Source organism: Saimiri boliviensis, chromosome 11, assembly GCF_048565385.1.
Source record: "Saimiri boliviensis isolate mSaiBol1 chromosome 11, mSaiBol1.pri, whole genome shotgun sequence".
NCBI lineage: Eukaryota > Metazoa > Chordata > Mammalia > Primates > Cebidae > Saimiri > Saimiri boliviensis.
In genome coordinates, this window is record NC_133459.1 from 20424507 (window position 1) to 20452334 (window position 27828).

General features: G+C 56.7%; 1 protein-coding gene across 1 annotated transcript; it reads right to left on the minus strand.

The window, feature by feature from the left end:
• Positions 1–1742: 1742 nt before the first annotated feature.
• Positions 1743–27828, minus strand: WNT4 (Wnt family member 4). Its single transcript, XM_039474278.2, has 5 exons — positions 27552–27828; positions 13489–13724; positions 5696–5827; positions 5462–5604; positions 1743–4778 (listed from the first exon to the last, which is right to left on the minus strand). The coding sequence occupies exons 1-5, from the start codon at positions 27626–27628 to the stop codon at positions 4311–4313; spliced, it is 1056 nt and encodes a 351-aa protein (XP_039330212.1). The 5' UTR covers positions 27629–27828; the 3' UTR covers positions 1743–4310.

Genomic DNA, 27828 nt, shown 5'->3' on the forward strand with positions numbered 1-27828 from the left:
CTTCCTTCCGTCCCCTCGAGCAGAGTCCTGGGGCCCACTACACCCTTTTCCGCAGCTCTGGCACTCCGACTTGGCCTTGCTCTCTGGCCTTGCCCTGCTTTTCCCAGACATTGGGATCTCAGTCAGCCCTTCCAGCTGGTGCCTACGGACAGCTTTGCCATAACCTTGTCGGCTGCTGCCTGGGTATCCTGGCCGCTGGGGTTCTCTGCTTTCCAACCAGGGGTTGTCTACTTTGGGTAGAGATCTGCCTGCTTCTGAGCCCTGAGTAGGGCCAAAGTCTTGGGGCAACTGCCTCAGCCCCCAACCTGTTCCATGTGAATTAGAGGGATTGAGCCACTCCTCGTTTCAACTCCCCTTCCGTTCCCTTCATCTTACAATGACCTCAACTGCCTCCTAGGTTCCTGAAAAGGGAATAGTAATATTTCCAGTGAGAGTTGTCTGGGAGGGTCGTCACAAAGCGAAGAGGGAGAATTAGAGAAGATGCTGAGGGAGCTCAGGGCAGCAACTGAGGTGAGGGCATTTGGGCAAAGGAGCCAGCAGCTTCCTAGAAGAGTTGTTGAACTTTATAGATGTTCTCATATTTAACACCACCAATAAATAGATTCTATTATTAGCCCCACTGAAGTGTGTGTGTAAGGGGGTGGGAGCAGGCCCATTGTACAGATTAAGAATTGAGTCTGGGAGAGGACAATGAATTGTCCAAGGTTTTATCTAGTGAAGAAGTGGCAGCACTGGGATTCAAACCAGGTCTATCTGATTTCAAAGCCTGGGACCTTTTCACAGTGCTAGGAAAATTGTTCAGCACAGTCACCTGGACTTTTTTGTTTAGTTTTGTTTTGAGACAGGGTTTTGCTCTGTCACCTACGCTGGAGCTGCAGTCTCAGCTCACTGCAACGTCTGTCCCCCAGCTCAAGCGATCCCTGCTCCTCAGCTTCCTGAGTAGATGAAACTACAGGTGTGTGCCACTGTGCTGGGTTAATTTTTGAATTTTCTGTGGAGGTGGCGTGTCACCGTGTTGCTGATCTTGACTGACTTGCTCCTCTGGTGTCCTCTATGCCCTCTCTGCCTTTTTGAAGAGGAGGTGTCCCTTTTCCACCCACCTATAACTCTAGGACCTCCCTTTGTCTATTATGCCTCTGCCCGCGATCCTTCACAAATTCATATACCCTCCTGATGTCCTGAAAGCACTTTTCCTTTAGCCCTTCACCCCGCTAAACGTTTGGAAAGCTGAGCACGCAGCAGCCTATCCATTCCCCGGCTGGTGTGAATTTGCTTGCAGCGGGGGTGGGGCCTGCCTTGGTAAGAATGAGAGGATTTTACTCAGAATGAAGGTTCCTGAGAAGCCACCCTGGATCTCCCTCTCAGCAGCGAGTTCCCTTGGCTGTGGCTTTAGACTTGAGTTATATGAAGTTTTCCACCCAGACTCTTTATTCTAACTGGGTTCTAATCCTGGCGTTTACCTGTAAGCCACAGGCCGTGGATTCCCATGTTGCAGGACAGAAACTAAATCCTCTTCCATCGTCCCCTACCTCCCTGTTAGTACCCAGTTTACCAGGCCCTCTGCTCCACATCAACACTCCTGAAAGATCTGACCAGGCCAAGGTTTAAGTAGCTGGTCATGATGCAGTGAAACGCACATGAAGAAGCCTTTGTGTGTTAAAAGGGAAGTTTCAGAAGGCATGCAGATGGGTCTTTGTGGCCCTTAAACCACCTATTAAGGCAAAGGGGCCCCTACATAAAGAATTTGCTACTATTTATCTGCTATTCTCATGTCCTTCTCCAAGTCTCTTCTCCCTATTCTATAAAAAAAGTCACTGTCACAATTGCAAGATAAAGAAATAATCATTTTATCATGCATCAGACTATGCCATGAGGACATCACAATGGCAAAGAGCCTCGTATAAAAACTGGAGGATGGGGCGGGGCAGCAGAATGGGTTAGCAGCATCCAGAGCTGGGCTGATCCAGCCCTAGGCCTAAGGACATCACCTTTGCCTTGGGATGAGAGGAGAGTGGTTTGGGTAGGACGTGGACCCTCTGGCCAATTTCCAGGCCATGGTGGGGCCAAGATGGAGTGGGTTATGTAAGGGTTGTGCCAGTTCCCCCAGGTCCGTTTGGAGCTGGGCATGTCCAAAGAAGCTCCTTTTCCTGTGGCTGTGGATTCCTTTGACCTCTGCAGCACTGGTGGTGGTCGGCTTGGGCAGTGGTTCCTAGAATCTGATCTGATTAACCTAGGTCACAACCTTCAGAACCCCAGGAGGATCTGCTTTAGGAGCTTCCTGGCAGGTGAAAAGGGCACTTCCCATCATATCAGCATCCAGCCTGGACCTACTGTTCCTTGGGTGGGGAAAGTGGCTCAGCTTTTGTCTCTGGGAGGGGAGGGCTCCTCACTTCCCTTTTTCTGGGTCTGGCCTCTGCTAGTGAGGGGTAGCATTTTTTCTGGGCTTAGTGGACAGCTGAACAGCTAGCCAGAGGAGCAGTGCACCTAGCTGGGCAGCTGTGGTGACAGTTGGCCCAGCTTTTCATCCACATCAGAGCTGGCCTGCCCCAAGATTATCCCCACATTTGAATGTGGCTCCACACCTCACTTGGTTTTGGCTTCCTCCTTGTATGGACATTGAGCAGAGATCTTGGCTGGGGGCCAAAGGTGTTGACCCTGTCTTTGTGAGGAAGCCAACACTAGGAGGCACAAGCCACAATGCCTGGAGAAAAGTTTCTGCAGCCTGGAGCCCGTATCCCGAATCTCGGGTGCTGAATTCAGCCACTGAACACAGGAGCCAAGAGCTTGGAGTGTGGGAACCCCAAATGGGATCACAGAGCACAAGATTTCAGACCTGAAACTTAGAGCCCCATTGTGGGGGCAGTCTGGAAACTGGGCTGACAGCAAGTTCCTCGGCTGATTGGGAGCCCATCTGAGAAGCAGCTGGCTCAGGGGCAAGCTCCTGCTCCTTACATGTCCCGCTCACAAGCCTGGGCTGGGCTCCTGATGGTTTGCACAGGGTCAGGCCTGGGTTGCTGGTGCTGTTTCTTGGGAAATCTTGCAGTACCCATGGTACCTGGGACCCCAGGGACCCAGAGGTGCTGGGGATGGGTACACTGCTGAGACCTCACTGTCAGCTGTTCGTGTCTTCTCTCAGAGCCCATTCTGCCCTCAGGAACCATGTGGGCTGCAGCTCAGTTTGTGGTCTCTGGCTCCTGCTGCTTTCCTGCCCCTTTTCCTCTAACCAGAACCCCCCTACCCCAGGCTCAGCCCCAAGAAGACCTGCAGTTTCTCTGCCTCTGTGTACAGGAACCAAGGAGGAGCCTTGGCTGGAGGACTCTCCTGGCTCTGCCTCTCTATCCAGCTTGCTGTGAGGTCTGGTGAGCATTGCCCTCTCTGCCGTCAGATGGGCACTAGCATTCCTGTTTTGTCTGCTTCCCAGGACTGTTGTGGCCATAGGGCTGCCTAGAACACATAGTATTTGCTCAATAAACGGTGTTGAGTAAGATAATGGGAGAGGACTTTACTGCACAGCCCTCTCTTTCCTCCCTCTCTCTCGTGTGTGTGTGTGTGTGTGTGTGTGTGTGTGTGTGTGTGTGTGTGTTTTCCATTTTCAGTTTCATGGACGAACAGCACTGTGATAGGTGACTCAGGGGCATACTGCAAAGGCACAGCTAGGATCCCTGGTCTAGGATGGCAGGCCTCACCTCCCTCTTCTTGCCTGGAATGGCCTACAGAGATTGAACTGCTAGCTGCCCATGTGAGGGTGGAAATGAACCTGGTGCCCTTGACCTGGTTATCTGCTTGTTCCCTTTCTCAGGGCTTTTGAGAGACATGGTTTCTAGGCCTAAGCTGCCAGGAGTCCGTGTGTGTATGAGTGCTGGAGAGTTGAGAGTTCTTTTTTCCAGAGGGTGTGACTTCCATCAGACGGTACCTATTTTCCCTGCCATAAGGCCCCCTCTTCCCCGATGACACGGTTAGTAGCTCTGTGGTGGTAATACTCCTTGTTACTCCACCTTAAGTCTGCAAGTAGAAAAATGGACACAGATAACAACTGAGTGTTCAGTGGCAACCACATGCGGGCAGCCAGAAGCACGAGCAAGGTCCCTTTGGTCAGTGGCAGCCACAAAGGCCCAGGCTTTGGGGAGGCCCTGGTTGGTGCCCTTGGGGTCGCCTGCCTGGTTTCGGCAATAAATAACATGAAGACCCAAAAACCAAACCAAAACAAAAAATACAACGAGTATCTCTTGGGGTAGGTGGTGGGAGACTGTTTAAATTATGGGCCTTCCCTGGGTCATGAGGTGGTTGCTGGTGCAGGGCTAGGCAGGCGGTCATCGGCACGTGTGCAGCTCCACGAGCCGCTGGCACTGCCGGCACTTGACGAAGCAGCACCAGTGGAATTTGCAGCTGCAGCGTTCAGCCAGCTCCACCTGCGCCGTGTGGAAGCCGCGGCCGCAGCACAGCAGCTCACAGCCGTCGATGGCCTTGGATGTCTTGTTGCATGTGCGGCCTCTCGTGCCCAGCACACCGCTGCGCATGTCCTGCTCGCAGAAGTCGGGGCTGGGCTCCAAGTACACCAGGTCCTCATCTGTATGTGGCTTGAACTGTGCGTTGCGTGGCACCAGCGCCCTGGAGGAGCCCACGCGGCGCGGCTCCACCTCAGTGGCACCATCAAACTTCTCCTTCAGTGCGTGACCCACCTGGCGGAAGGGTGGCACGGCTCGCCAGCACGTCTTCACCTCACAGGAGCCTGACACCCCGTGGCACTTGCACTCTACCCGCATGTGTGTCAGGATGGCCTGTGGGAGAGCGTAGGGAGAGGGGTCAGCAGGAGATGCAGGGGAGGGGCCTTGGAGGCCGACGCGGAGAGTCGGGTTCCCTGGGGCTGACGCTGCACTCAGATTTGCTGTCGTGCTTCGTCTTACGAATTCTGTAGGACTGGGCTGCTAAGCAGTGCTGGGACAGGTGAATGAGGTACTGCCCCTGCAGTTGGGACACTGGGAGCTGATGAAAGAGAAGCATTAAGGATGGTGTCCTACCAACAGTGAGTGACAGGTTCTGGGTCGGGAGAGCATTGCCGCATTTGCCCTCCACAGGAACCTTGGGAAGCAGGCATTGGTAGGCAGGTGGCATTGCAGTTAGGTACACCATCTTGGTGGCGATGGAGAGAAAGGTTCACATCCTAGTTCTGCGCTTCTTTGGGGAGTGAGTGTGTGTGAGAGACAAGGATGGACATGCATGTGCATATGTGTGTGGAGGGGGCACATATGTGGAGGGGGCCACTTACCCTGTTCTGTAACACCTGCCCACCTGTCTGTGCACTCACCTGGCCTGGCCTGAACCCCACTGGCCTGTAGAAGGTGCCAGGTGCTGGCAAGAGCTTGCAGAAATGTTTTCTGAGTGGCCGTGTGGGTGGGAGAGTGTGTGGGGCCCTGCCCGCGCTATCCCTGCCCCACTGCTGTTGGGGGTAGTGCCACACTACCTTCCTGCCGGCCTCATTGTTGTGGAGGTTCATGAGGGCTCTGCTGGACGAGGCCCCCTTGCTTCTCTCCCGCACATCCACAAACGACTGTGAGAAGGCCACACCGTAGGCGATGTTGTCAGAGCATCCTGACCACTGGAAGCCTGGGGTGTGGTGGGCACAGAGAGGGCTGGGGTGAGCAAGGGCCAAGGCCAAAACCCCCGCCCTCCCACTCTGACCACCTCCTGTACCTACCCTCCGGGCTGACCCCGTGCACTGTCCGGTCACAGCCGCACTTCTCCAGCTCTCCACTGCTGCATGCCCGCGTCACTGCAAAGGCCACACCTGCCGAGGAGATGGCATACACGAAGGCCGCCTCCCGAGTACCTGTGGGAGGCAGAGGGAGGGCAGAGCTGGGTCCCAGGGTCCCTTCTCCTTTGTAGAAGGGGAGGGGCACGTTGGGCCTCCTGCGTGCTGGAGGCCAGGAGGGAGCAAGACAGGGAGAAATTGTGTGCTAGGCACCCCGTGGCGCTGGTTCTTATCACACCAATAGCTGGATCTGCTTTCTTAACCAGGCAAGGCTTAGGGCTCTTCACATGGGAGGATCCTGCCATCCTCACAATCACCCCAGGAGGCAAGTACTATTGCCATCTCCATTTAAACAGGCTCGTTGGCTTTTCCGAGGCCACTGAACCAGCCGACAGTCTGGCTTCAGAGCCTGTGTTCTCAGCTCCTGTGGAAAGCTGTTCTTACTCCCTCCCCAGAAGGTTTGTGAAGGTTTATGGAAGACCAGACAGGCTGGGGGAGGTGAACTGGCTTGCCAGGCTGCAGGTAGGAAGGAGGACTGGACTCTAATACCCAGATCTGGCTTCCATTCCCCAGCTGGCCCCACTGGGCTCTGAGGAGTCACCCCACCTTATGATCCTGCCCCTTCCTCAGACTGGGCCTATTTCTGAAAACGTCTTGCTTTCTCAGAGTAGACTTAATAACAATAGCTTCTACATAACCCCTGACCCCTACTGTGGCTAATTAGGAGCTACCTAGTATGCCTAAGCTCGCCACCACTGGGGACTTCATTTTATCCCATTCTATAGATGGAGAAATGGAGGATCAGCGGGGGAAGGGATTTGGTCCCAGTCACCCAGCCAGAGTACCACAGAACCAAGACTCAAGCACGCGTCTGTCTGCCTCTGCCCCATGACTTCTCAGTGATTCTATTTTGGTGCCGGCCCTCGTCCGCTGCCTGAATGGATGTTTTTATCCTAAGAACTGTGCCTCGGGGGTGTAGCTGTTGTGGACTTTCTTTCTGGGGGTGGGAGACACTGTGTGAGCTGGAGTATGCATGGCTGGCTGGGTGTGTGACCAGACAGCAGGCCATGCTCCCCTCCTGGACCCTGTGAGGAAGGCCTCTGTGTGCTGTGACTGTCCTTCTGTCTCTTGCCGGAGTGTCTGTGTCCGCAGGAGCGGAGGGGGCCGGCTTTGGCCCCATGGTTGGCAGTTACCTCTGTGACACCCAGGCCTGTGCACTTGGCTGCCCCAGGGAGCAGTCACCATGGTCAGATGGAAACAATCACCTTCTCTGTGCCCGTCTGTGGACAGAGGCAGTAGAGGCTGAGCGCTGGGGCGGGAGGCAGCTCAGTCCCCGACCACTCAGGACGCCCTGTTCTTGGTTCGGCCTTGAGCTGGCGATAGTGCCCACTACCCACTCTCCACTGCCCGCTCTCCTCCCTGGGTTGGCCATTTTGGGCCAGCGTTGGGGGGCTTGGCTGGAGCAATGGAGCCTCGACAGCCTGAAACTGAGTCTTCTGCAAGTTAATTGAGGTTAATAGCAGGATCATGTTGGTTGGTTTTATGCTGTGGCCGCCCAAAGAGAGACAACTTCAGTTTCTGGTATTTCTGGTATTTCCAGGCCTGAACCAGCACAGATCTTTGCCCCAAAGATCAAGGGGGAAGGGAAGTCAAAGAAGGAGATGGGGCTGGCTGATGAGACTGGCAGGTCGCCTCAGCCTGGCCTCGCATGGTTCTTCCTCCTCTGCTGGTCTTGGCTCCCAGGCCGCCCCAGCCCAAACCAGCTCCAGGCTGATCTCCCCTGTGTACTGGTGGTCCCTGGGGTGCAGGGCCCCCAGGGAGGTTGCTCAGAGAGACCTCTGCCTCATTCCCCAAACCAACATTCATCCACTGAGACTCCAGGCTCTTTTTGCCCTGGCCTCAGGAGCAAGAACACTGCAGTTTTCTCAGCTTGGGATGGGCCTCACGGAAGAGATTCTGGAAGGAAGATACTAATGAGCTAAAGCTTATAGGCAGTTTACCATGTGCTGGGCCCTGTCTAAGCACTTTACATATATTATATACTTGTCCTAACAACCCTATGAAGTAGATACTTTCATCTTTCTTTGACAGATGAGAAAACTGAGGCACTGAGTGGTGAAGCAACTTGTCCAACAACACCCAGCCAGGAAGTGGTGGAGCGAGAATTTGAACCCAGGCAGCCAGACTCCAGAGCTTTCAAACTTGACATTATTCTGCCTCCCAGAGCCCCTGATCCCCTGGGCGTCCACATGCAGTTAATTCCACCACCCACATACGAAGCCAAGAAGGGCTTCCTTAGGGACCCCCCCCCACCACCACCAAACTTCACATGCTGTAGGACAAGCCCAGTTCCTTCTGTGGGTTCTTTACTGGGGGATGGTGAGCAGTTGGCTTCTGGGCTCAGCACAGGAGGCCCCAGAAAGTCTGGACGATGTGGGCAAGCATCCGTGCCCCGAAAGCTGATGGAGGCTCCTCCACCAGCCTTCTCCACCTAGTCCTGGCTTCCAGCCCTTGGACTCCAGTGTGGTGGCCCTTCCCAGCTCCTCACCTCTGCCCAGGTGCCCATGCTGGAGCCCTGCTTGCTCGAGGAGGATCTGGCAGAGCACTCTCCCAGGGGCCACTCAGACATAGAGAAAGACCTATGGTCCACCTGGGCAGGTAGCAGCAGGGGTTCCCTAGCAAGGTGGCAGATGGTGTGCCCTGGCCAGGGGCTGTCCAAGGCAGAAAGGCAATCCTCACCTGGTCCTTTCCCGGGCCAGGGTAAGGCAGCACTCTCTGTGGTGTTCTTCCTTTTTCATACAGCCATTTGCCCCTTCCTCTACCCAGTTCCTTTCTTCCGCTGTTTCTTCTTCCCAGAGAGCATCCCCGGCCCCTGACATCACAGGTCTAAATACTTGGGTGTCCTCTGGGTCCAGCCTCAATGCTACCTTTTCCAAGGTGCTAAGGCTGCACTGCCTGGGAATTCAGTTATCCTGTAGATCCAGTAACAGCCCCTCTTTCTGAGGGCCTGCTATGTGCTGCCTGAGGCGCACGACAGTCTCAGTAATCAGTTCTCTACAGCTCTGCTCTATAGAAGAAAAGCTCAGGCTTGGTGGCTTGCTCCAGGTCCCTCAGGCAGTAAATGGCCAAGTAGGGATTGGAACTAAGGCCTGTTGGACTCAGCCTGTGCTCTTTAGAGCATATCACTTGTGAAGTCTTTCCCAGATACGGGAGAAGGAAGGGTGTTTGAGCAGTTTGGAGTGTTTGGAGAACTGGCTAAGGCTGAGTTGGACCAGCAATGAAGCCATAGGCTTGCTGATCCCCTGGGTACCAGGGCCGGTATCTTGATGGAGGTGAGGCCCAGCTGGAGTCTTGGGGAGGTGGGGCAGGACAGGCACCGTTTCCCAGGATAACCTTATCCCCCATTCTTTAACCTCTATCCCTGCTCAATCTGCCTTTCCAGTTCCCTTTACTCTCTCAGATGTGCAAAACCCCACCTTTTCTTGTAACCACCTCTTGGAAGCTTTTTTGGATTTAAGAGACAATATAGGGTAAGGGAAAGAGCAAAGCTTCAGAGGAAAGTTGTACTGGATTCTCACTAGCAGTGTGACCTTTCTTTCTGAGGTTTCCTGAGTGTTCTCCCCTCTCACACGGGGATAATGCCACCGCAGCAGGCCAGACCTCACACCTCTCTCTCCCTGCCTCACGTGTCGGAATCAGGATGTCGCCAGTTTTATCTTCTAATTGTCTTGTGTGTGTCTGGCCACTGGAGCTTCAAGGCATTCCCAGTCTGGGAGTGTCTCTGGGGTACCCTCTCCCCAGATCTTCTGTAACTTATGGCATCAAAAGGCTGGCCACAGAGGTCATGCAGGAGAAAAAAGTGTTCAACCCATTATTGGGTCCAGTGTGATGCCAATATTGAGGACAAAGGTGAGAGCACAGGTGTTAGTGAGGCACACCCAGGACTACAGAGCATTTGCTTCTTAGGTCTGCGTGGTGCTGTAGTCAGGAAGGTGTCCTAGATGGTTTAGACATGGGGAATGAATGGACACACAGGCCTGGGTTTGGACCCTCGCTTTGCTATGGCCAGGGCACCACATGGCCTCCCAGCCGTAGCAGTCAGAGCCTGAAGGGGCCTCAGAATTCATCATGGCCGTCATCTCAGGACAGGGACTTGCTCAAGGTGGTAGAATGAGACATGGTAGACGCCGAGGAGGCCCGGTGCTGTCTCCAGAGGGAGGAGAGCGGGAGAAGGGCACTTTTCACTGCTTTTCCTACCTCTGCCATCCTGCCCAGGCCAGCCCAACCGGAGGCCCCGCACGCCTTTGCCAAGCCCTATAGCCTCCCTCCCACCCTCACACCCTTTGGTTCAATGGATATTTATTGGTTTATTTGATATTTATCAGTTCATTCAGTATTTAATGATTCATTGACTATCAGTTACCTTTTATGTGCAGAGCCTGCTCATTTAATATTTTAATAGGCCTTGGGATTAAGAAGTGACTAAAACACAGAGGCCAGCCCACATCTAGCCCTGGATACCTGCTCAGCCAAGAACCACTGATCCCCGCACTCCCGGCCATGCCAGATGCCATCTTTACCAAATTTTTGGTAGATTTTCAGCCTGGAACACACGGTTTTGCCCCAAATTACACACCTGCCTCACTGTTCTTTATTAGTTCACTGTCCTCCTTGCCTCCAGGCCAGGAGCAGGGGAGGCTAAGACCTGGGGCAGTGCTGGCAGTGGGACCCACCAGCCCTGAGCCCTGAGGGGGTCAGTTAGCCCTTCCTAATCTCCCCGATCCTCACGGGAATCCTACGAGGCTGGTCCTGGGGTTGTCAAGGAGGACACTGAGACTTAGAGAGGGCACAGACCTTGCTCAGAATCTCCCAGCCAAGAGTCGGCAGGCCCAGGGCTGGGGGTGTTCCCACCCTCTGCTTGCCGAGTCTCCTTTCTCAGCTGTGATGTGGGAGAACAGGACTATAAACTCACAGTGTCACAAGGGTGACCCGATGCAATAGCACACGACAGGCCCTCAACAAATGGGGGCTCCTTCTCTCCTCTAAGTCCCCATGGGGGCTGGTCTGGTCTGTTAGCTCTGTCTTCCACGTCTGATGCCACGACCAAGCCAGGCCACTCATGTATGCAGGCTCCAGCCATGTCCTTAGTCCTGAGGGCTGGGCATGTGAGCGAGGCCCGCTTACCACTGGCTGCTGCAGGTGATAGCAGCTGGTGACGGGAGGCGCCCCTCTTGGGTGAGGGCCTACACGCAGTGCTTGCCGTGCATGAAGTCACTGTATCTCTGTGACAGCCTCATGAGGTGGGTCTGCGTGTGGTTTTGGTGCCAGGCGAGGACACTGATGCCCAGGGGAGTGCAGTCACTTGTCGGGGGCCATGCTTGTCCACGCCCTTCCTCCATCTGCCTCACTAGCCAGTCCCTGGACCTTCTGAGAGCAGGGCTTCCTCTCGGACCTCAGGAAGGGCAAGCCCCTTTTCCTCTTAGTCAGTGGAGACAAATTAAGAAGTTTCTAAGAGGAATTTTACTAGGGAAGAAAACAAAAAATGCAAAAGGGAAGAGTTTGATGAGTGAGCAGAGCTCAGCCTCTTCCTCCAAGTGCGACTGGTACCTGCCGGGTGTGACTGGCCTAGCCTCGGCACCTTGACATGTCCCCCTCCAAAGGGGGTTGGACGTTTGACTCCACCACTCAGACTTCGGTCCAGAGCAGGTGGCACCCGGCCCTGGCAGGAATATCAGCGTCCCTCAGAACTTGCTGAGCCCGTGCTGGGTGCCCCTTGGTTCCTCTCCCATAGGTAAGGAGGGCTTTTCTCTGGGTCCTGAGTACCCATGATGGCTTCAGGCCAGCATGGCCCCAGGCTTCTCCCTTCCTTGCCCCTTTGAGTCCTCGACTCCGACCTGCTTTCTGTCATTAGATGGCATCCACTGTCTCCTCCATGCCAGGCTTTGCCACATGCTGAGAAACAGGTCAATGAGGGCTTCGAAGGGCTCGAGTCCCAGTGATAGGGGAATGGAGTTGGGTGACGAGATGCACATTTCAATTTAAAAGGTGTGCTGGAAGCAGTGTGACCACAAGTGGTTTAGACAAAAATGTTGTATCTCTCTCTATATAAATAGAGAATAACAAGGCAAATGGGTGAAAGTGTAAGCTGTTGGTGAACTGAGTGACGAGGATATAGGAATTCCTTGTACTACTTTTGCAACTCTTCTGTAAGTTTGAAATGATGATTTAAAAAAATCGCACAGCAGCAAAGAGCTTTGGAACCCAGGAGGAAGATCTGAGAAGGTGTTGCGGAGGAGGGAACTGCTGAGCCCTCAGGAAGGGGCTTGGGTGTTTGAGGTAGAGGGCGTTGCATGTAGAAAGGGAGGTGGGGAGAGGGTGACAGCCAGTCTATCCACCGATCTGCCCAAGACACACCTACTGCATGCAAGGGCTTCCCAGGCTCAGGGGCTGCTGTTTGAGGCTGGTTCTGGGGCCCCATCGACCAGGCCGTCCTGGGCCCCTGGAGGCAGCACTGCCATCCTGGGAAATCCTCCACTGCCAGGCTGCTCACTGGGTCTCTGTTGCTTTTCCAGAGCAGCGATGTTCAGCAATGCCAAACGAGATCATGCCTTTTTGGCCCCTGCCAGCTCCTAGGAGAATGGCTTCCAAATTTCTATCACAGTTGGTTTCCAGCAACATCCAAATGGTTTGCCACAAGCCCAGCAGCCCGGGCCGTCCAGGACCACAGGTGCCAGGAGAAGGGTTGGCCCAGGCAACCCCTTCCTGCTGTCTGAGCAAGTCAAAGGACCCTGTCGATGGTTAGTGGCTCAGAAGTGTCAGTTTCATGCTCGGTAAGTAGAAAAAGGGGCCCGTGGTTTAGAGTACTTCCTCGAGGGCAGGGGCTTGGCCAGCGACTTCTGGAGGAGACTTCCAGCTCCACAGAATGTGCTCTATGCCCTGGCCCCACTGATTCTGGCTTCATGCTGTCTCATATGTCTGGTATCAGCTGAGGGCCAACCTCCTCAGGGAAGCCTTCCCTGAGCATCCCAGCCCCAGCCAGGGTGGTGTCCACACTGTGCTCCCACAGGCTCCCCGGGCCCCTTGATCACAGCGTTTCCCCATCGAGGGTAAGACCTCAGACCTTGGAGCAGGACTGCCGGGGGTTAAGTCCTGGCTCTGCCACTTTGTAGTTCGATGACCTCGGGCAAGCTACCTAACCTCCATGTGCCTCTGTTTCTGCTCATCCCTGTATCTCCAGCCCGGCCGTGCTAGAGGTGTACAATAGGGTTGGTCGGATGTACCAAGGAAGGGGATGGGCCCAAGTGCTGGGGTGGGAAGAGCACTGGGCCGGGGGTTCAGGGTCTCAGGTCTGAGCCCTGACTGCTCCTCTCCCTCTGAGGAGCCTTGGGCAAGTCAGTCCTGTACCCTGCCCAAGTCTCAGTTTCTTCCTTCATCATCTGCTTACACTTCCAGGAGGCTAGCTCTCCTGGAGACACTGCATGCTTTTGAGTGCTGCACCAGCACAGAGCTGCCGCCTCTTCCGATGGCCCCCGTCCCACATGTGCCTCCCGCCTGGATCATCCTCCTGTCTCTGGGCTCCCAACGCTCTGTGTCCTTTATGCCCTCACTTGGGCCCTGTGCTGGTTTTGCTTCAGAACTGACCTGTAATAGTCCTGCTGCTCACGAGCATCTCATCTCCTGCCTGGGACCACGCCCTGGCACCACAGGCTCCCCGGCAGCCCCGCACACCCTTCTCTCACCTTGCGTCACCACCTTGCCGAAGACGGGCAGGGATTCGAGTGTGGAGCAGTTCCAGCGCCGGTTCCGAAACTGGTACTGGCACTCCTCAATGGCCAGTTGGGCACCACGGCGCACGGAGTCCATGACTTCCAGGTTCCGCTTGCACATCTGCACCTGCCTCTGGATCAGGCCCTTGAGTTTCTCGCACGTCTCCTCCTCTGAGATGCTCCCCACTGACGACAGCTTAGCCAGGTACCTGGGGAGAGGGTGGCATGCGATGCAGAGCCCACCTCCTCATCTTTCCCGGCTCAGGCCTGTGCTCCGGCCCGGGCCTCTGGGAACTGACTCATCCCAGTGACTGGGCCTAGGTGCCAACTTCTCTCTGGATCCAGTTATAGCCCTCTCGCCCAGCTCTAGGGGCACAGGGGAGTGGAGATACCGTCTTCCACTAAAGACCTGTATCTCAAGTCGGGCAAAGCAGGCAGCAGCAGTGGGAGGGAAGCTGACTGAGCCCTTACGGGATCCCTCTCTGCCCTGGTGGCCCTGTGCCACTGTCTGTGCCAAGACCTTACCCCAGACCTGGCTGTGGGCTTCAACTGTTTCCTGCCAAGATGCCCTCTAGCTAGGAGGCTGGAGCCGCTGTCTGCCCAGGATGTCTCCTTCCCTGCCTGAGGCAGGAACCCCAGTGACCTTGGCCCACCTTCTGGCCACAACACCAAGATCCTTACTGCCAGCCACATCCTAGGACCACCAGATGGAGACCGGTGTCATTGCTGCAGCCCTTTGGAGTTGGGACAGTGAGGGCAGTGACAGGCTAGGGTCCAGTGGTAGTCAGGATATGGCTGGTGGTGGCGAGAGTGGGCTGTGGGGATGGTTCAAAAGCCAAGTGCAGCGTGCTCTCCCCTCTGCCCCTTGAGTTTCGATGCTGGGGAGATGGGGCAGCGATGGCTACTCCTCAGAGGGTTATTGCAAGGATCACGATCTTGATGAGAGGAGTTCTGTGAAGGTGCTCCAGGACCAGGCACAGGCGGGAGGAGGGGCTGTGAGTGTTTCGATTTCAGTGGAGGACAAGAACACCATGGTTATAGGTCACCTCCTGAGTGCCGCGCACCGTGGCTGCACTTCGCCCTGTTGCATCCTCGCCCCAAATCTATGAGGTGATCTTTATGCCCATTTCATGGAATCTATTTTTTTTTTTTTTTGAGACAGGGTTTTGCTCTTGTTGCCCAGCCTGGAGTGCAATGGCATGATCTTAGCTCACTGCAACCTCCATTTCCTGGGTTCAAGTGATTCTCCTGCCTCAGCCTCCCAAGTATCTGGGATTACAGAACGTGTGCCACCATGCCCAGCTAATTTTGTGTTTTTAGTAGAGACAGGGTTTCTCCACGTTTGTCAGGCTGGTTTCAAATTCCCAACCTCAGGTGATCCGCTCACTGCCCCCCATCGCCCCCCAAAGTGCTGGGATTACAGACATGAGCCACCATGCCTGGTCCATTTTATGAATTCTAAAATGACCAAGAGGGTGACAGGCTGAAGGTGACACAGATAGATAGCAAGTGCCAGAACTAAGCTTCAAGCCCCTTCAAACTCATAGGTCTTTCTCCTGCCTGTCCTCCTTGGTGGCATTCAAGGGGCCTGGAAAGGCCCTGATCCCTGTGATCTGGGCCAGAAGGTAAAGGGACCTGGAGCAAGACATGAAAGTGCCATTGGGATGGGAGCTGGGGAAGGGCCCTGTGAGGGAGGAGCTGTACCCCTCATGAGGGAAGGGGAGCTCGCGTTAACTGAGCACATAAGTGTCAGGTCTTGTTCAGAGAGGTGGTGACTGGCTCCAGGTCGCCCAGCTCTAAGCGCAGACCTGGATTAGAGCTCGGGTCTGGACAACCCAGAGGTTGTGCCCTGACCATTGCCCCTCAGCCTGCCCTACCCTTCGCCCCAGTGTCCCCAGCCAGGGCCAAGTGCTCATGTTAGGTGCAGAAGAGGCAGCCCGCAAGAGAGGAGAGCCAAGTGGTGACTCTGGAAGGACCCCTTTCCCATCTGGTGAGTGGGAGATGCATCTGATCACTTCCCGGGGCAAGGCTGCCTTCCAGGTTCCTGGAGGAGCAACAGAACGCAGAGACTCACACCTAAGGAATATTCCCTAACATGGGATCTGGCCCAGACCCCTCGTTTTACAGGTGGGCACACTGAGGCCCAGAGATGGAGCAGGGAGCCTTCCCATGCCTCTCAGTAGGAACCTCCAGGCCTGGCTCTACCTTTAGCCTCAGCCACACAGAATAAAGGCTCTGGAAGAAGAGTGAGCATCTTGAGCCAGGCCTCCCCCGGGGCTTGCTCAGCAAACAGAGTCTCCCAAGGGTCAGGGATTTTCTAGGGGTGGCAGTGGAGAAGCTGTTGCATCTTATCAAGGAAGCTGCACCAATGTCTTGTTTGAAGAAGGATAAAGGGAAGGTCACTGTTCTCTGGGCCTCGGTTTCCTCATCTGTAATAAGAGAAGGGACCACTGGTTCTGTCTGAGTCAAAGAACTGCTTTGCTATCTGGAGCAGGAGGGATCTGTGTGTCAGAGATGGCCTGACACTGGCCCGAGGCAACGAGGCAGGAAGTTGCCATTTGTTTGCCGAATAAGGGAATGAATGAATGGTGAGCAAATAGAAAAGTATACAGAAAGACCTATCTATGGGTAGTTTTTCTGATGATAAGTATAGGTAACTTTTATGGAACTTAGGACCGGGCTAAGGACTTTACATTATTGCATTTACTCCTCTCAGAAAGCCAACCAACTCCCATTTGAAAGAGGAGGTAACAGGTGCAGACAGGTTATGTAATTTGCCTCATGTGCCGGACCACATGGCCAGTGAGGTTGAGCTGGACTTGAACCTGGCGTTTGCCTGGCTTCACAGCCTTGGGTAGAGACAGTATTGGCTCACAGACTAGAATTGACACCAGGGCCAGAAGCAGCTGGAAGCTGGGTTTGTTCAACCCGAAGATGCTAGCCAGGGTGCAGTTAGGGGCCATCTCCCCATCTCCGGAGGTTTGCAGGCAGCAGCTAAGTTTAATTGTCAGGTATGTGGATCAGACGAAGCAATGGTTCTTGCTTCTGGCTGTGCATCAGAAACGTGTGCAGGGGTTGTAGAAAGCGGAGGTGCCTGGGCCCCAGCCCTGGCGGGGGTTGGTGGGCGTCTGAGGTTTTAATATGCCTCAGGTGCAGCTGGGAGGCCAGGCGGGCACCAGGCTGGAGAGCAGTCTGGGTAGGTATGGGTGATGTTTCCTTCTCAGTCATAGGGAGCTCTGACTCAGGGACGCCACTCTCCTCCTCACTGTGGCATCGATCCCCAGCGTGATTCCTTTTCCCCGTGGCTGTGGCGCCTGGGCCTGGCCTTCCTTATCTGTAAATGGAGATAACGGTTCTCACCCAGAGGGGTGCAGAGAGGAATGCCCATGATTTGTTGTGTGACGCACCTGGCTGTCGGGTACATCGTAGGTGCCAGGTAATGGTGGGGGCACATGCGCAGCATGGGGCAAGTGCGAAGTGGTCTCAGGTCGAGGAAGGCCGACCTCCCCTCCCTACCCGCGGCATTCCTGGTCTCCCAGGGGCCTCCCCGCCCCTCCTTCCTCTCTACCAGGTGCAGCCCGAGGGATGTGCAGAATGATGTTGTCCTGACCAGGCCGAGGCAGGAGCCTGGAGCCCCTCAGAGGGAAGGCAAGAGCAGGAAGGGAGCTGAGAAGCAGCGGAGGCTGTATTTGGACGGAGAGCCCTGCCTGTGTGCTCCCCTGCCTCTGCCCAGCAGCCCTGGGTCGCCTGTGAGCCAGTCCCACCTGTTGCTCTTGGCCTGCAGGGGGCGCCAAGAGCCCGGCTACTGGCGGTGGGCCAGGTCCACGTTCAGGAGGCCACAGGTGTCCCTTGCTGGGGGGACAAGAAATTGAGCCTGGTGGTGGATCCTTTCCTGTCCAGACCCAGGCTTGGCCTCTTAGAGAAGGGTGGGGGCCCTGTTTGTGATGTGGGGGCACAGAGCTGGCTCATCCCCAACTCAGCCTCTGCTCCTGCTGCTTGCAGCCAAGGAGGCTACGTCTGGCTGTGCTGGTGCTTGGCCTCTAGTCAAGGGAGGCACCCCAGGGCAGGGGTTCTCTGGGCAGGGGTAGCAGCCCCGACCCACCATGACCTTGGGCAAGTCTCTGCCATACTTGGAGCCTGTCTCCTCATGGGTACGGTAAACCGGGGGGTCCATATGGCCTTTCCCACTGTCAGAGTCGGTGGGCCTCCTTCTGCTGGCAGGGTAGGGTGTGGCCGGGCCTCAGGGGCCTGCTCACCCCATGCCAGTCTGACAGATGTGTCTCTGCCATTGAACAAGTAGTGAGATGGACCAGGGCAGGGGAGCTACCCACATCCCCCCACCTAGGCTCAGAACGCAGCAAGGGGAGATAGGCTGAATGACAGTCACAGGGGCTTCGGGTGAGCTGCTGGGCTGCCGTGGCCATGAGTCACTGGGCCAGCTTCCAGGAAGGAGCTGAGCAACCTCTTCCGTTGGCACCAGTGCCCACCCCCAGCCCCTGCCTTCATCTGGCACAGCAGCTGTCCCCTTCCGTACACATGGGGCCCAGCCCCACCCCTACCCGTTCCCCTAGACCCCAGGGTCTCGCCTGGGCAGGGCTGGGTGCCAGCGCTGGAAATGGAACTGGGCACTGGCTCTGGAGAGTGAGAATCCCAGGCATTACAGGCCCTCATCCACAATGTTTCTGCTTGCCTGCTTCAGCATCCAGCTAGTGTCTGGTCCCATTTTACAGATGAGCAAACTGAGGCTACAGAGACAAAGCAACCTGCTCAAAGTTCCATAGCTAGAGCTGTGAGCTGCAGTGCAAACCTAGCTTCGACTCTCAACCTTCTTTCCTCTGTACCTGGCCGTGGATCTGCCTCATTTACCTGCTGAGGGGGCTAACACCACCCTTGGTGCCTCGCACAAGGCATGGTGCATAGAAGGTGTTTAATAAATGTTTGCAGCAAGGATGGAGGGCTCTATTCTGACGGGGTTTCCTCTGTTCGCTTCCTGGCAGAGTGCTCAGGATGGGGAAGGATAGGGACGAAGGAGGAATGTGGGGTTGCGGTGGTCTTTTGGTTTGCTGAGGGCCTGGAGAGCCATCAGAGCAAGGCCTGATTAGTCCTGGATGCCTCAGGAATCCCCTTCCAGCACCCCAGGGTGGCTCAATCCCAGAGACACGTGTGCCGTCCGCTGACCCTGGAGCCGGGCCAGGCTCAAACATGGAGTGCACCAGCTCTTTCTAGGGGTGACAGAGAGCCAGGGCATGATGGGTGGGCCAGGCCAGGCTGTGCAGGGTCTTGGCCATCCCAGAGGCTTCTCCTGTCCTGGCTGCAGTGCCCCAATTTAGGCTCCTTCCTGCCACCACAGAGTACAGGCTTAGCAATTTACCGCCTGCTGCCCTGGCCACCCAGGACTGTAGCCATGGCCCTGCCGTTGATCAGGTTACCCCACCAGCCCAGGCCGCCCCTGCTGCCGCTACTAGCCAGCTCATGCCCTGATCTTCTCCAGCGAGGGCTACAGGTCCTGCAGGCTCCTCCCAGGAGGCCCTCCCCGAGCCCGGCCCGTGCCTACAGCCTGCAAGGCTGGAGGGCCCTTGCCCTGCCAGGGAGATCAGATCCTCTCAGCCACCTGCTGTTTTCATTAGAAACTAAAATTAGCTGGGCTTGTCCCAAGCTTTTCCAGGTTTGCTTGCTTTTTTAAAAAAATATACAAATTCCTAGAGGAAAATCTGCACCTCTGCGATTCCTCCCGGCTCTTACTCTGTGAGTCAGGAGGAGAGGGGACGGGAAATAGCTGGAGCGTTTGGGAGGCCAAGCAGATCAGTGTCCTGGTGGCCCTGCGGGTGTCCAGGTGGGGGCTGGGACGCCAGCCCAGGCCTCTCTGCCCCCTCCCTTTGGCCTCCCTGCCTGCCTGGGCCACATTTAGAGCCTCCTCAGGAGCGGTCGTGCCTGCGATACCAGGGAGAAGGAGGCCAAGTGGGTGGGAGGGGGAGCCGGAAGAAAACAGAGTGGCCGATAGGGGCAAAAGTGACCCTGGTCCCCATCCAGGACTGTGTTCTTAGGGGGATGGCACCTGGTTTCCAAGATCCTCACCATGCTCCCCACTCACTTTTAGATCTTCGAATGTTTCTACAACCACAGTCTGAGTATCCTCCTGTCCTCCCTCACAGTGCTCTAGCCCCAGGGACCCTTGGCCTTTACCGTGGCAGGCGGTGCAGTAAGGACACGCACCAAGGCCTCCTGGGTCCAAATCTCATCTTTGTGTTGCTTGAAGCAAGCTAGTGAACAACTCTGAGCCTCAGCCTGCTCATCTGTAAAGTGGGGAGACTGGGATTCCTGTGCCCAGGAGGCCTAAACGAATGAAACGTGCGCGCAGGAGATGCTCGTCCCTGCTGTAGCATTGTTCTAGCAGCAGCACCGAGATGCTCACTGCCACTGGGGCCGTCACCACCCCTCCCGTAGCCTCTCCCGGTTCCTCCCGCTGCCCCTCTGCCACACTGCGACCAGACTTCCGCTCATTTGAGTGGTTTTTTTTGCTTGGCTCTCTCTGCCCTCTTAGACCTGGGTTCCCGATCTTTTTTTCAGCTGATCGTGCCTGAGAGGTAGGGCGTGCTCCCCCGGGGTACAGTGAATGACCTTGGCAGCCATCCCGATGGCAGGTTTTTGACAGTCTCCAGATGAGGTCTGCAGAGTTCGAGAGTGTGTTTCCTGGCGACCGTCAGACCCTGTGAGGCTGGGGAGTGTGAGAGATGGGCAGAGTGGGCGGTGCTGCTAGGACGTCAAGAGCTGGGAGAGCGGGGTGAGGGCAGGGACAGTGTGTGTCCAGGATAAGCTCAGGAGTGTCAAGGGGACTTGGAAACCATTTGTAGGCATAACAGAACGGATGCGTGTGACCTTCACTTATGCCCTGCCATCGGTAGTCACGTGCCTCAGTATGTCCTTAGTGCAACAGCGCAGGGCTGGCGTGGCAGGTGTCATCCCCTCCGTTTTGCCGATGAGGAAACAAACTCAGAGAAGCACGTGTCCGAGGCCATACAGCGTGCAGTGGAAGGTTAGGATTTGAAAACAGGTCCTCCTTGGCTTAGGAGCCTCCCCTGGGCCTGAGCCTCACCGCCGGTGCGCCCTGCTCTGCACCTGGGGCCCTTTTCCCTCTTCCCTGTCTCCTGGGACCTTTCGCTCGCATCTTCCATCCTCGGAAGCCTCAATGTCCTCATTTTCTGACTCCTGACTTCCCAGTTCCCATTACTTCCAGTATCCTGGTACCCCAGCCCCCTTACCTGTGTCACTCCCCAGAGCTCTGTGGCCCCCACTTCCTGTTTGGGAGCCCCCGCCCCATTTCCCATCTCACTGTGTGTGTGCCCAGAGCGCTGGTGTATGCGTTCCCATGAAGTAGCCACTTGGACAGGAGCCCGAATGGGCCCAGAGCTCCTCAGGTGAGAACTTCCTTCTCTCCCCAAGGCAGGTGTCTTGCTGGGGGAGTGGGCGTCAAATTGAAGGCTTGCCTGACCTTACCTTATCCCCCGATCAGCAGACCCACCCAAGCCGCGTCCCCAGAACCTTTCATGTCCTGTGGCCACCGAACCATTGAACTGTCCTCCCTGCTGGGCTAAGGGAACCTAGGGTGGGGAAAGAGGAGGGACAGGTGAAACCCCAGGTGGAATGTCGAGAGCCAGTGCTGCTTCCTGGAGTGAGGCGCCCGGCTTCTAGAGAGTTCTTTGGCCTTGGGGAATCCCTTTCAAAGGCCCAGTCCTGGGAGAGCCCATGGCTGGACCCCCTACTGCCACCCCCACCAAGGCAGGGAGGAAACCTTGGTGTGGCTCGTCCCCCAAGCAGAGAATAACTGGCTAGGGTGTCGGGGCTGTGGGGCTGCTTCCAGCGGCTGCGGGAACAGCTAGCTCTGGGAGCCCTGGGATGGAGTTCTACCACTGCCATGCTGTACTGCCCTGAGTGCCCAGCACAGGCCCTGAGTGCCCAGCACAGGCCCTGAGGTGGGGAAGTGCTTGACATGTTTGCATGGGGGCATCCCAGGCCATCCCTGGCATGAAGCCTCCCCAACGGGGTTGAGCTGAGAATCCCCAAGAACCCCCTCACTCTGATGCCTCGAAGCTTGGGGTTCCAGAACAGCTGGGCACCCAACTAAGGAGGGGCTACTCTGCCGTCTTCAGCCCTTGGGGAAGGGTCTCTGGTGCCCAATCCTGGGATTTCAGGGCTCTTGTGTGAACAGAGTGAGAAATAGGGTCTGAAGGGACCGTTCAGAGTCACCGCAGGGAAGGGCCCCCAGGCCGGTCAGCATTCCCGCTGTTCTAATGGGCCTCTCCAAAGATCCATGTGAGCTGTCAGAGGCTCCTTTCCCCTGGAGGATGCATCCCTTCCTCCTCCCACCTCCCTCCCTCTCTCTCCTCAGACCAGGTCCCCTCCTCTCCGGGGTCTGACTTGGCAGGGAACCTTCAGAACACAGTTTGGTTTCAGTTTGCCAGGACATGGGGGAGGGGGAGCTGGTGGGGTCACGGCAGGGAGCGAGCCTTCCCGAGGTTGGCTGAATCACAGAAGATGCAGTTCAGGACTCAGAGATAAAACCTGGCAACTCCTGTGGAAATCTGGAGAGCAGCCCTGGGGTCGCAGCTCTGCCTGCAGCTGCGCCTGCTCCATGCAGTGGAGGGGTGACTGGAGGGCGCACGGCAGGCATCTGTCACCCCACCCACAGCTCCCACTGGCTCAGCCCAAGCCCCTCTTCCCAGAGGCAGAAGCGAGAGGAGGAGCCTTGTAAATACTCAGCTTTCCGAGTGCACCCACAGGGCCTAAATTGGGCGAGTTTCAACAGGTTTGGGGAGCACTGTCTTGTCAGATGCTTGCTGTGTTGCTCAATTGCTAATCCAGGGTTGAGGGAAGAAAGTCAAACTGTAGCAGACAGCTGGGTCGTGACTGCTGCCTGAGCCACCCGCCCCCCCGGGGGAGTCTGGTCCTGGGGCGCTGCAGTGCTGGGGGAAAAACCCTCAACCTGGCTCTCAGGGTCTGTCCCAGCCCAGGGGTGAGGGGCAGAGCAGCAGATCTGGGGGGCAGCAGTCTCACTTCCTGCCAGCCACCTCTGTGCTTTTTAGTATCCCCGAGCCTCGGGGCAGTGGAGCAGAGCCTTCCTCCTACTCCAGGCCTTTGAAGATGGGCTACCATTGGACAACAGCTGGGAACCCTCTGGGAACAAGCCTGCCTTCCATTCATCCATCAAAGATGGCTGAGCACCTAGTGCCCGGCAGGCACGTGCCAGGCACTGTGAGATATTCAGAGGTGTTTATGTCACAGCCACGGCTTCCAGATGTTTATAACCTTGTAGAAGCAGTAAAGAAACCACACTATTAGACTGAAGTTACATATAATATGAAATGGTGCTATAGGCAGGGGATGAAAACCATAAAATCTGGACATGTGAGAGCAATTCCAGTCCTGCTTCTGATTTGCAGAATGACCCTGGGGAAGTCACTGCACTGCTCGGCCTCTGAAGTGGAGCTGAAAGCAATATGCACTCCTCTCCTCCGAAAGCGGTGTGGTGAGGCTTGGAGGGGAGGGTGTGCGGTTCAAATAGGGTAATCGGTTGGGAAAGGTCTTTGTAAACCATTGATTCTTAATGGGGGGATGATTTTGCACCCCCATCCCCTAGGGGACATTTGGCAAAATCTACAGACATTTTGTGTTGTTACCTGGGGGGATGCTACTGGCTATCTAGCCGGTAAGGGTCCGGAATGCTGCTAAATATCCTACAATGCACAGAAAAGACCCATACAGAAGAAGTATCCAGTCCCAAGTATCAGTGATATGGAGGTTGAGAAAGCCTGGTGTGAACTGTAAAGTACAGTGAGCGTGTTTGTGATTGCAATTCACTGCCCAGAGCCATGGAGGAGCTCCAAGGAGATGGGCTTTTGACTATTCAGAGGGGAGAGAGGGATCTTTTAAAGCTGGGAATCAGGGGGACACTTCGTGGGGGAGATGGGCCACATCTGTACTTGTGTGGCTGGCACTGCACGTCTGGGCTGGCTCTGCCCCATCCCTGCCCCAGGGAGTTGTATCCAGAGTGTTGGACTCCACCCATGGCCAAGGGAGATGTAAAAGGCCCCCTGCCCCCGGGCAAGCAGGCTTAGGGGAGCTTGGCCCGAAGTCGGACTCAGAGCCAGTGAAGCCGTGATGCCTCCTTCATCTCCCCCAGGGCACTAAAAGCAGCAACTCCTCTGGCCAGCAAGATGGGCTTGTGAGCCAGGCTAGGGCTCCCTGACTCTGGGAAGCTCCTGTAGGCACCCTTATTGAGCAAGGGGGTTGTAGCTTTCCGAGTGCACCCACAGGTGCACTCGGAAAGATCCTACCTGTGTGAGATCAGTGGATCTGGGCCGGCCAGTCTGGGATAAACAGAGTTTGGGAGCAGCAGCTTGAAAGCTTGTTTCCTCCACCACCCCTATCGATAGGGACATGGCCCTGCAGCTCCCCGACAGCAGCCCTTGGTTCCAGCAGCTGGCACGGTTGCCATTTCCGTCAGTGTGGCTGGCCCCATGCCAGCTTGCTACATGCATGAGCTGACTCTTCTCAACCACCTTCGTGCACCATTTGGATCGGTGGGAACCATTTTACAGATAAGAAACCCGAGGCTCAGAGAGGTTGAGTAACCTGTCCAGGGTCACTCAGCTTCGCAGGGCAGAACTCAGTTGGATCTCAAAGATCTGCTTCTTGGCCATGCCACTGGCCTGTCTCTGAGTGCAGCATGGGCTCCCATCCCTCACCAGTGAGATTCTGCTAGAACCCTGCTACCCCACTACCTTCCTCTGAGAGATCCGAAATCCTGAAACCTTAGTTTATTTATTCCCTAACCTTCCCCAGCCCTTCCATTTGGGGTTCAGAACAATCTGCTGAGGACTGTGGCCCAGAGGGAGGAAGGGGCCACCCAATATGTGGCCCAGAGCTGGGACTGGAACCCAGTGTCCTGACTCCCGGCACAGCGTCAGTGCAGGGAAGAGGGGACATTCAGAAACATTTCTGAGCTCAGGTCCATGGCAGGGCAGCCTCCTTTAGGGCAGAGTCCCAGCCTTCCTTCCCCCAGCGACTCTGTATCCGGCCCTCACTCGGTAGTGGGAGCTGTCACAAGCTGTCAGCCGGCTCCTCTGGGTGCCAGACAGGAGAGTCTAATCAACAGCTCCCAGCTTCTCCGGACCTGCCCAGGCCTCAGGCTGCCCTCCCAGCCCCAGCCTCCATCCTATGCAACATCTGCATGCGGCAGGACACCTGGCCTCCTCACCAGGCCACACGCCCTTCTGAGACAACGGATAGCCCTGTCTCTTGCCACCGGCCAGCAGACCCACCCTGGACCGAAGCCTGACTCCAGGGATTGGGAGGGGAGCTGAACGCAGACCTTGCTCCTTGGCAGCTGCTGTCCACTCTCCTCTTGCGGCCAGGATTCCTCATGCCTCACACTTGAAAAGACACAGTACCAGCCACCACGCCTGCAGGAGCACATGCCTGCAGGGCCACCTGCCTGTCTGAGCTTTTCCTTCTAGAGGCAGCATTTCAGTCGGACACCTCTGCCGTTTACCAGCTGGGTGACTTGGGCAGTTACCTCTAGGATCCCCAGCTTTCTTGCCTGTAATGGCATTGAAACGTTGTTGGGATTTAGATCGTGCAGTAGGAGTCATTATAATAATAATTATTATTGTCATGATCCTACAGTTTCAGACCAAGTCCCTCTCTGCCTGCTCAGGCTCACACTCAGCTCTTCCCTCTGACAGTCACAGAGCATGCGCCTTGTTCCACCCATTTGTGGTTTTATCATGTCTCTCTACCTAGACTCCAGGCTTGTGGGAGGCCAGGCTGTGACATCCATTTCCCCCAGCACTGCCGTCCGTGGCCAGCTGATGGTTTGATGGAGGTTGATAAATATCGGACCCAACCTTGGTGTGTGCTCCTTCATAGCCTCTCTGGTTTGGGAGGGTCCTGGGAAGCCCCTTGTTCCTCTTGCCTTGGGCAGAGCAGAGAGACCCTTGGCTTGAAGCCAGGGGTGGAGCAGGAGTGAGCTAGGTCATCCAGAGACCTGCTTCGTGGCAACGTGAACCATCACCGTTGCAGAGAACAGGTTTGCCAACCTCTCTTCTCCTCCTAGGCCACCCCTCCTCACCCCACCCCCAACAGCACAGGCAGGAGAACTGAGTTGTTGGAATTCCCCATGGTTTGTGCGATCCAAAGCCGGGGTTGCCTTCCTGGCTGGGATTCTGGGGGCAGACATGGGTGAAGGTGAGTGGTGATGCCACCCAGGCCATGCTGGCTGCGCTTTGGGGCAGCTTCAGGGAAGGGGGTATAAGGCCACTGCCTGGGAGCCAGAACACCTGGGTTCAGTGCTTAGCTCTGAGTTTGGGCAAGTAGCGTCCCCTCCCTAGTCCTCAGTTTCCTCATCTGTAAAATGAGTCGAAGACCAGATGCTCCGGAACGACTTTCCACTGCAGATGTCGCTGTCTTCCATGCAGGCCTGGGCCAGATGCTTGGACTGCCACTTTTTTTTTGTCTTTGCTTTTTTGTGGCTCTGGCGGTGCTGGGCAGGTGGGACCCAGTTCTTGCTCCTCCTGATGCCCAGCTCTGTTTCGGAGACCCCAGCTCTGAACGCATGCATACAAGAACCAGCTCCAGGGACCCCCCAGGGTCCTTCAAGTCCAAATCAGCTACCTCCCCAGCTCTGCGACCCAGGCAGCATTCAGGGGGGTGGACTGCAGGGGGGCAGTGAGAGAAGGTGGTGGTGCCCTGGTTTCTGTACACTCTGCCACTGCTCCTGAAGTGTTAATCAAATTAAGGCTCCAAGAAAAACAAAAGCTCTGCAGCCACTTCGGGCTGTCTTGGAGTTTGCTCTCCGAACAGCTGGGAGAATTCCACATCACCTCCGTCCCCCAAGCCCTGGGTGGCTCTGACCCCAGCGAACAGGCTCCTTCCAGCCTGGAGGGCTCCGGCTGGCCACAATGACCTCATAGCAACAGCCATTGGACACTCGGGGCAATTTCATGGGAGATATTTGTTCTTTGGTCTTGATGCAGAGAGAATTTTTTCCTCTCTCCCTGTCTCCATGGAAACCCCAGCTACACTGTTGGCGATCCCCCTTCCCACCCCATGCTTTTCAGATCAATATTGGAGCCTGGCTCCCCACTGGCTGCCCACAGCGGATGGTGGCAGAGCTCTGAGCAGGAGGAACTGGGGCCAGGGTCAAGCGTGGGGCATGGGGAAGCGTCTCTGAGCGGGGATGAACAGAGGGCAGGTCCTCTTGCTCCCTGTCCACCCACTCACTGGAGCTCGTCCCTTTAGTTCCCCTCCCCCCAGCAAACCTTCCGCCCCTACCCAGGGAGCGCCCTGAGCGCAGACCCAGTCAAGGAGAAACAGACAGGTCACCAGCGGTTACCACCCCTTCCTCCTTAGGCGAGACTCGGGGAGGTGGGGGCCGTTATCTTCTTTAAGGTCTGGATGGAGTTTCTTCCTGCCCCAGGGCAAAACCAAGGCCCGGGGCCCTGAGAGACCAGGCGTCCCGGTCCCTTCCTTCTATCTCCGGCTCCCGCCCCGCAAGCACAAACAGGTTCCTGCACGCCTCCAGCCCAGCCCGCAGCGCGGCGCAGCTCGGCGCGGGGAGCTCGCTCCGGACTTCTCGGGATTAACCTGCTATTATGTCCCGGAGCCCTTCCCTGCAATGGGCTTCCTCGGCGACCTGTCAGCCCGGCTGAGCTGCACCCCGCGCCCCACGCCCCTCCCGGGCCACCGCCCCGCGTTCGCACCCCTGGTGCCCTCGAGCGCCCCGAGCCGCCTATGGGTGCCACCGGACGCTGCCGCCGCCACCCCTGCCGCCTCTGCGCAGGGAGCCGGACCCCGGCAGGAGGGGACTCCGGGTGTGCAGAGGGAGGCTGGGGTCGTGGCGGCCGCAGCGGAGCGAGCGAGCCTCAGGTCCCGCGGCGGAGACACCTGCCGGGCGCCCCGCGTCCGCTGCCCCGCGCCGCCTGGCACCGGCCGCTGCCCCCGGGGCCTGCCCCGCCCCGCCCCGCCCCGGCCCGACTTACAGCCAGTTGCTCGCGGCGGCCGAGAAGACGGCGAAGACGAGGAGGCGCAGCGAACGCAGGCACGAGCGGGGACTCATGGTGCCGCCGCGGGCGCCCGGCCCGGGGCAGCGGCTGCGGCCGCGGGAGGCCTCCCGTCGGGGCGGCAGGTGGGCGCCCGCGGGCGGGCCGGGGTGCGGCGCTGGACGCGGGCCGGGGCGCGCGCGGCGGGGCTCTGCCTCCGTGTGCCTGCCGGCCGCCTGCCCGCTGCTGCGCCCGCTGCCCAGCGCGGACCAGACTG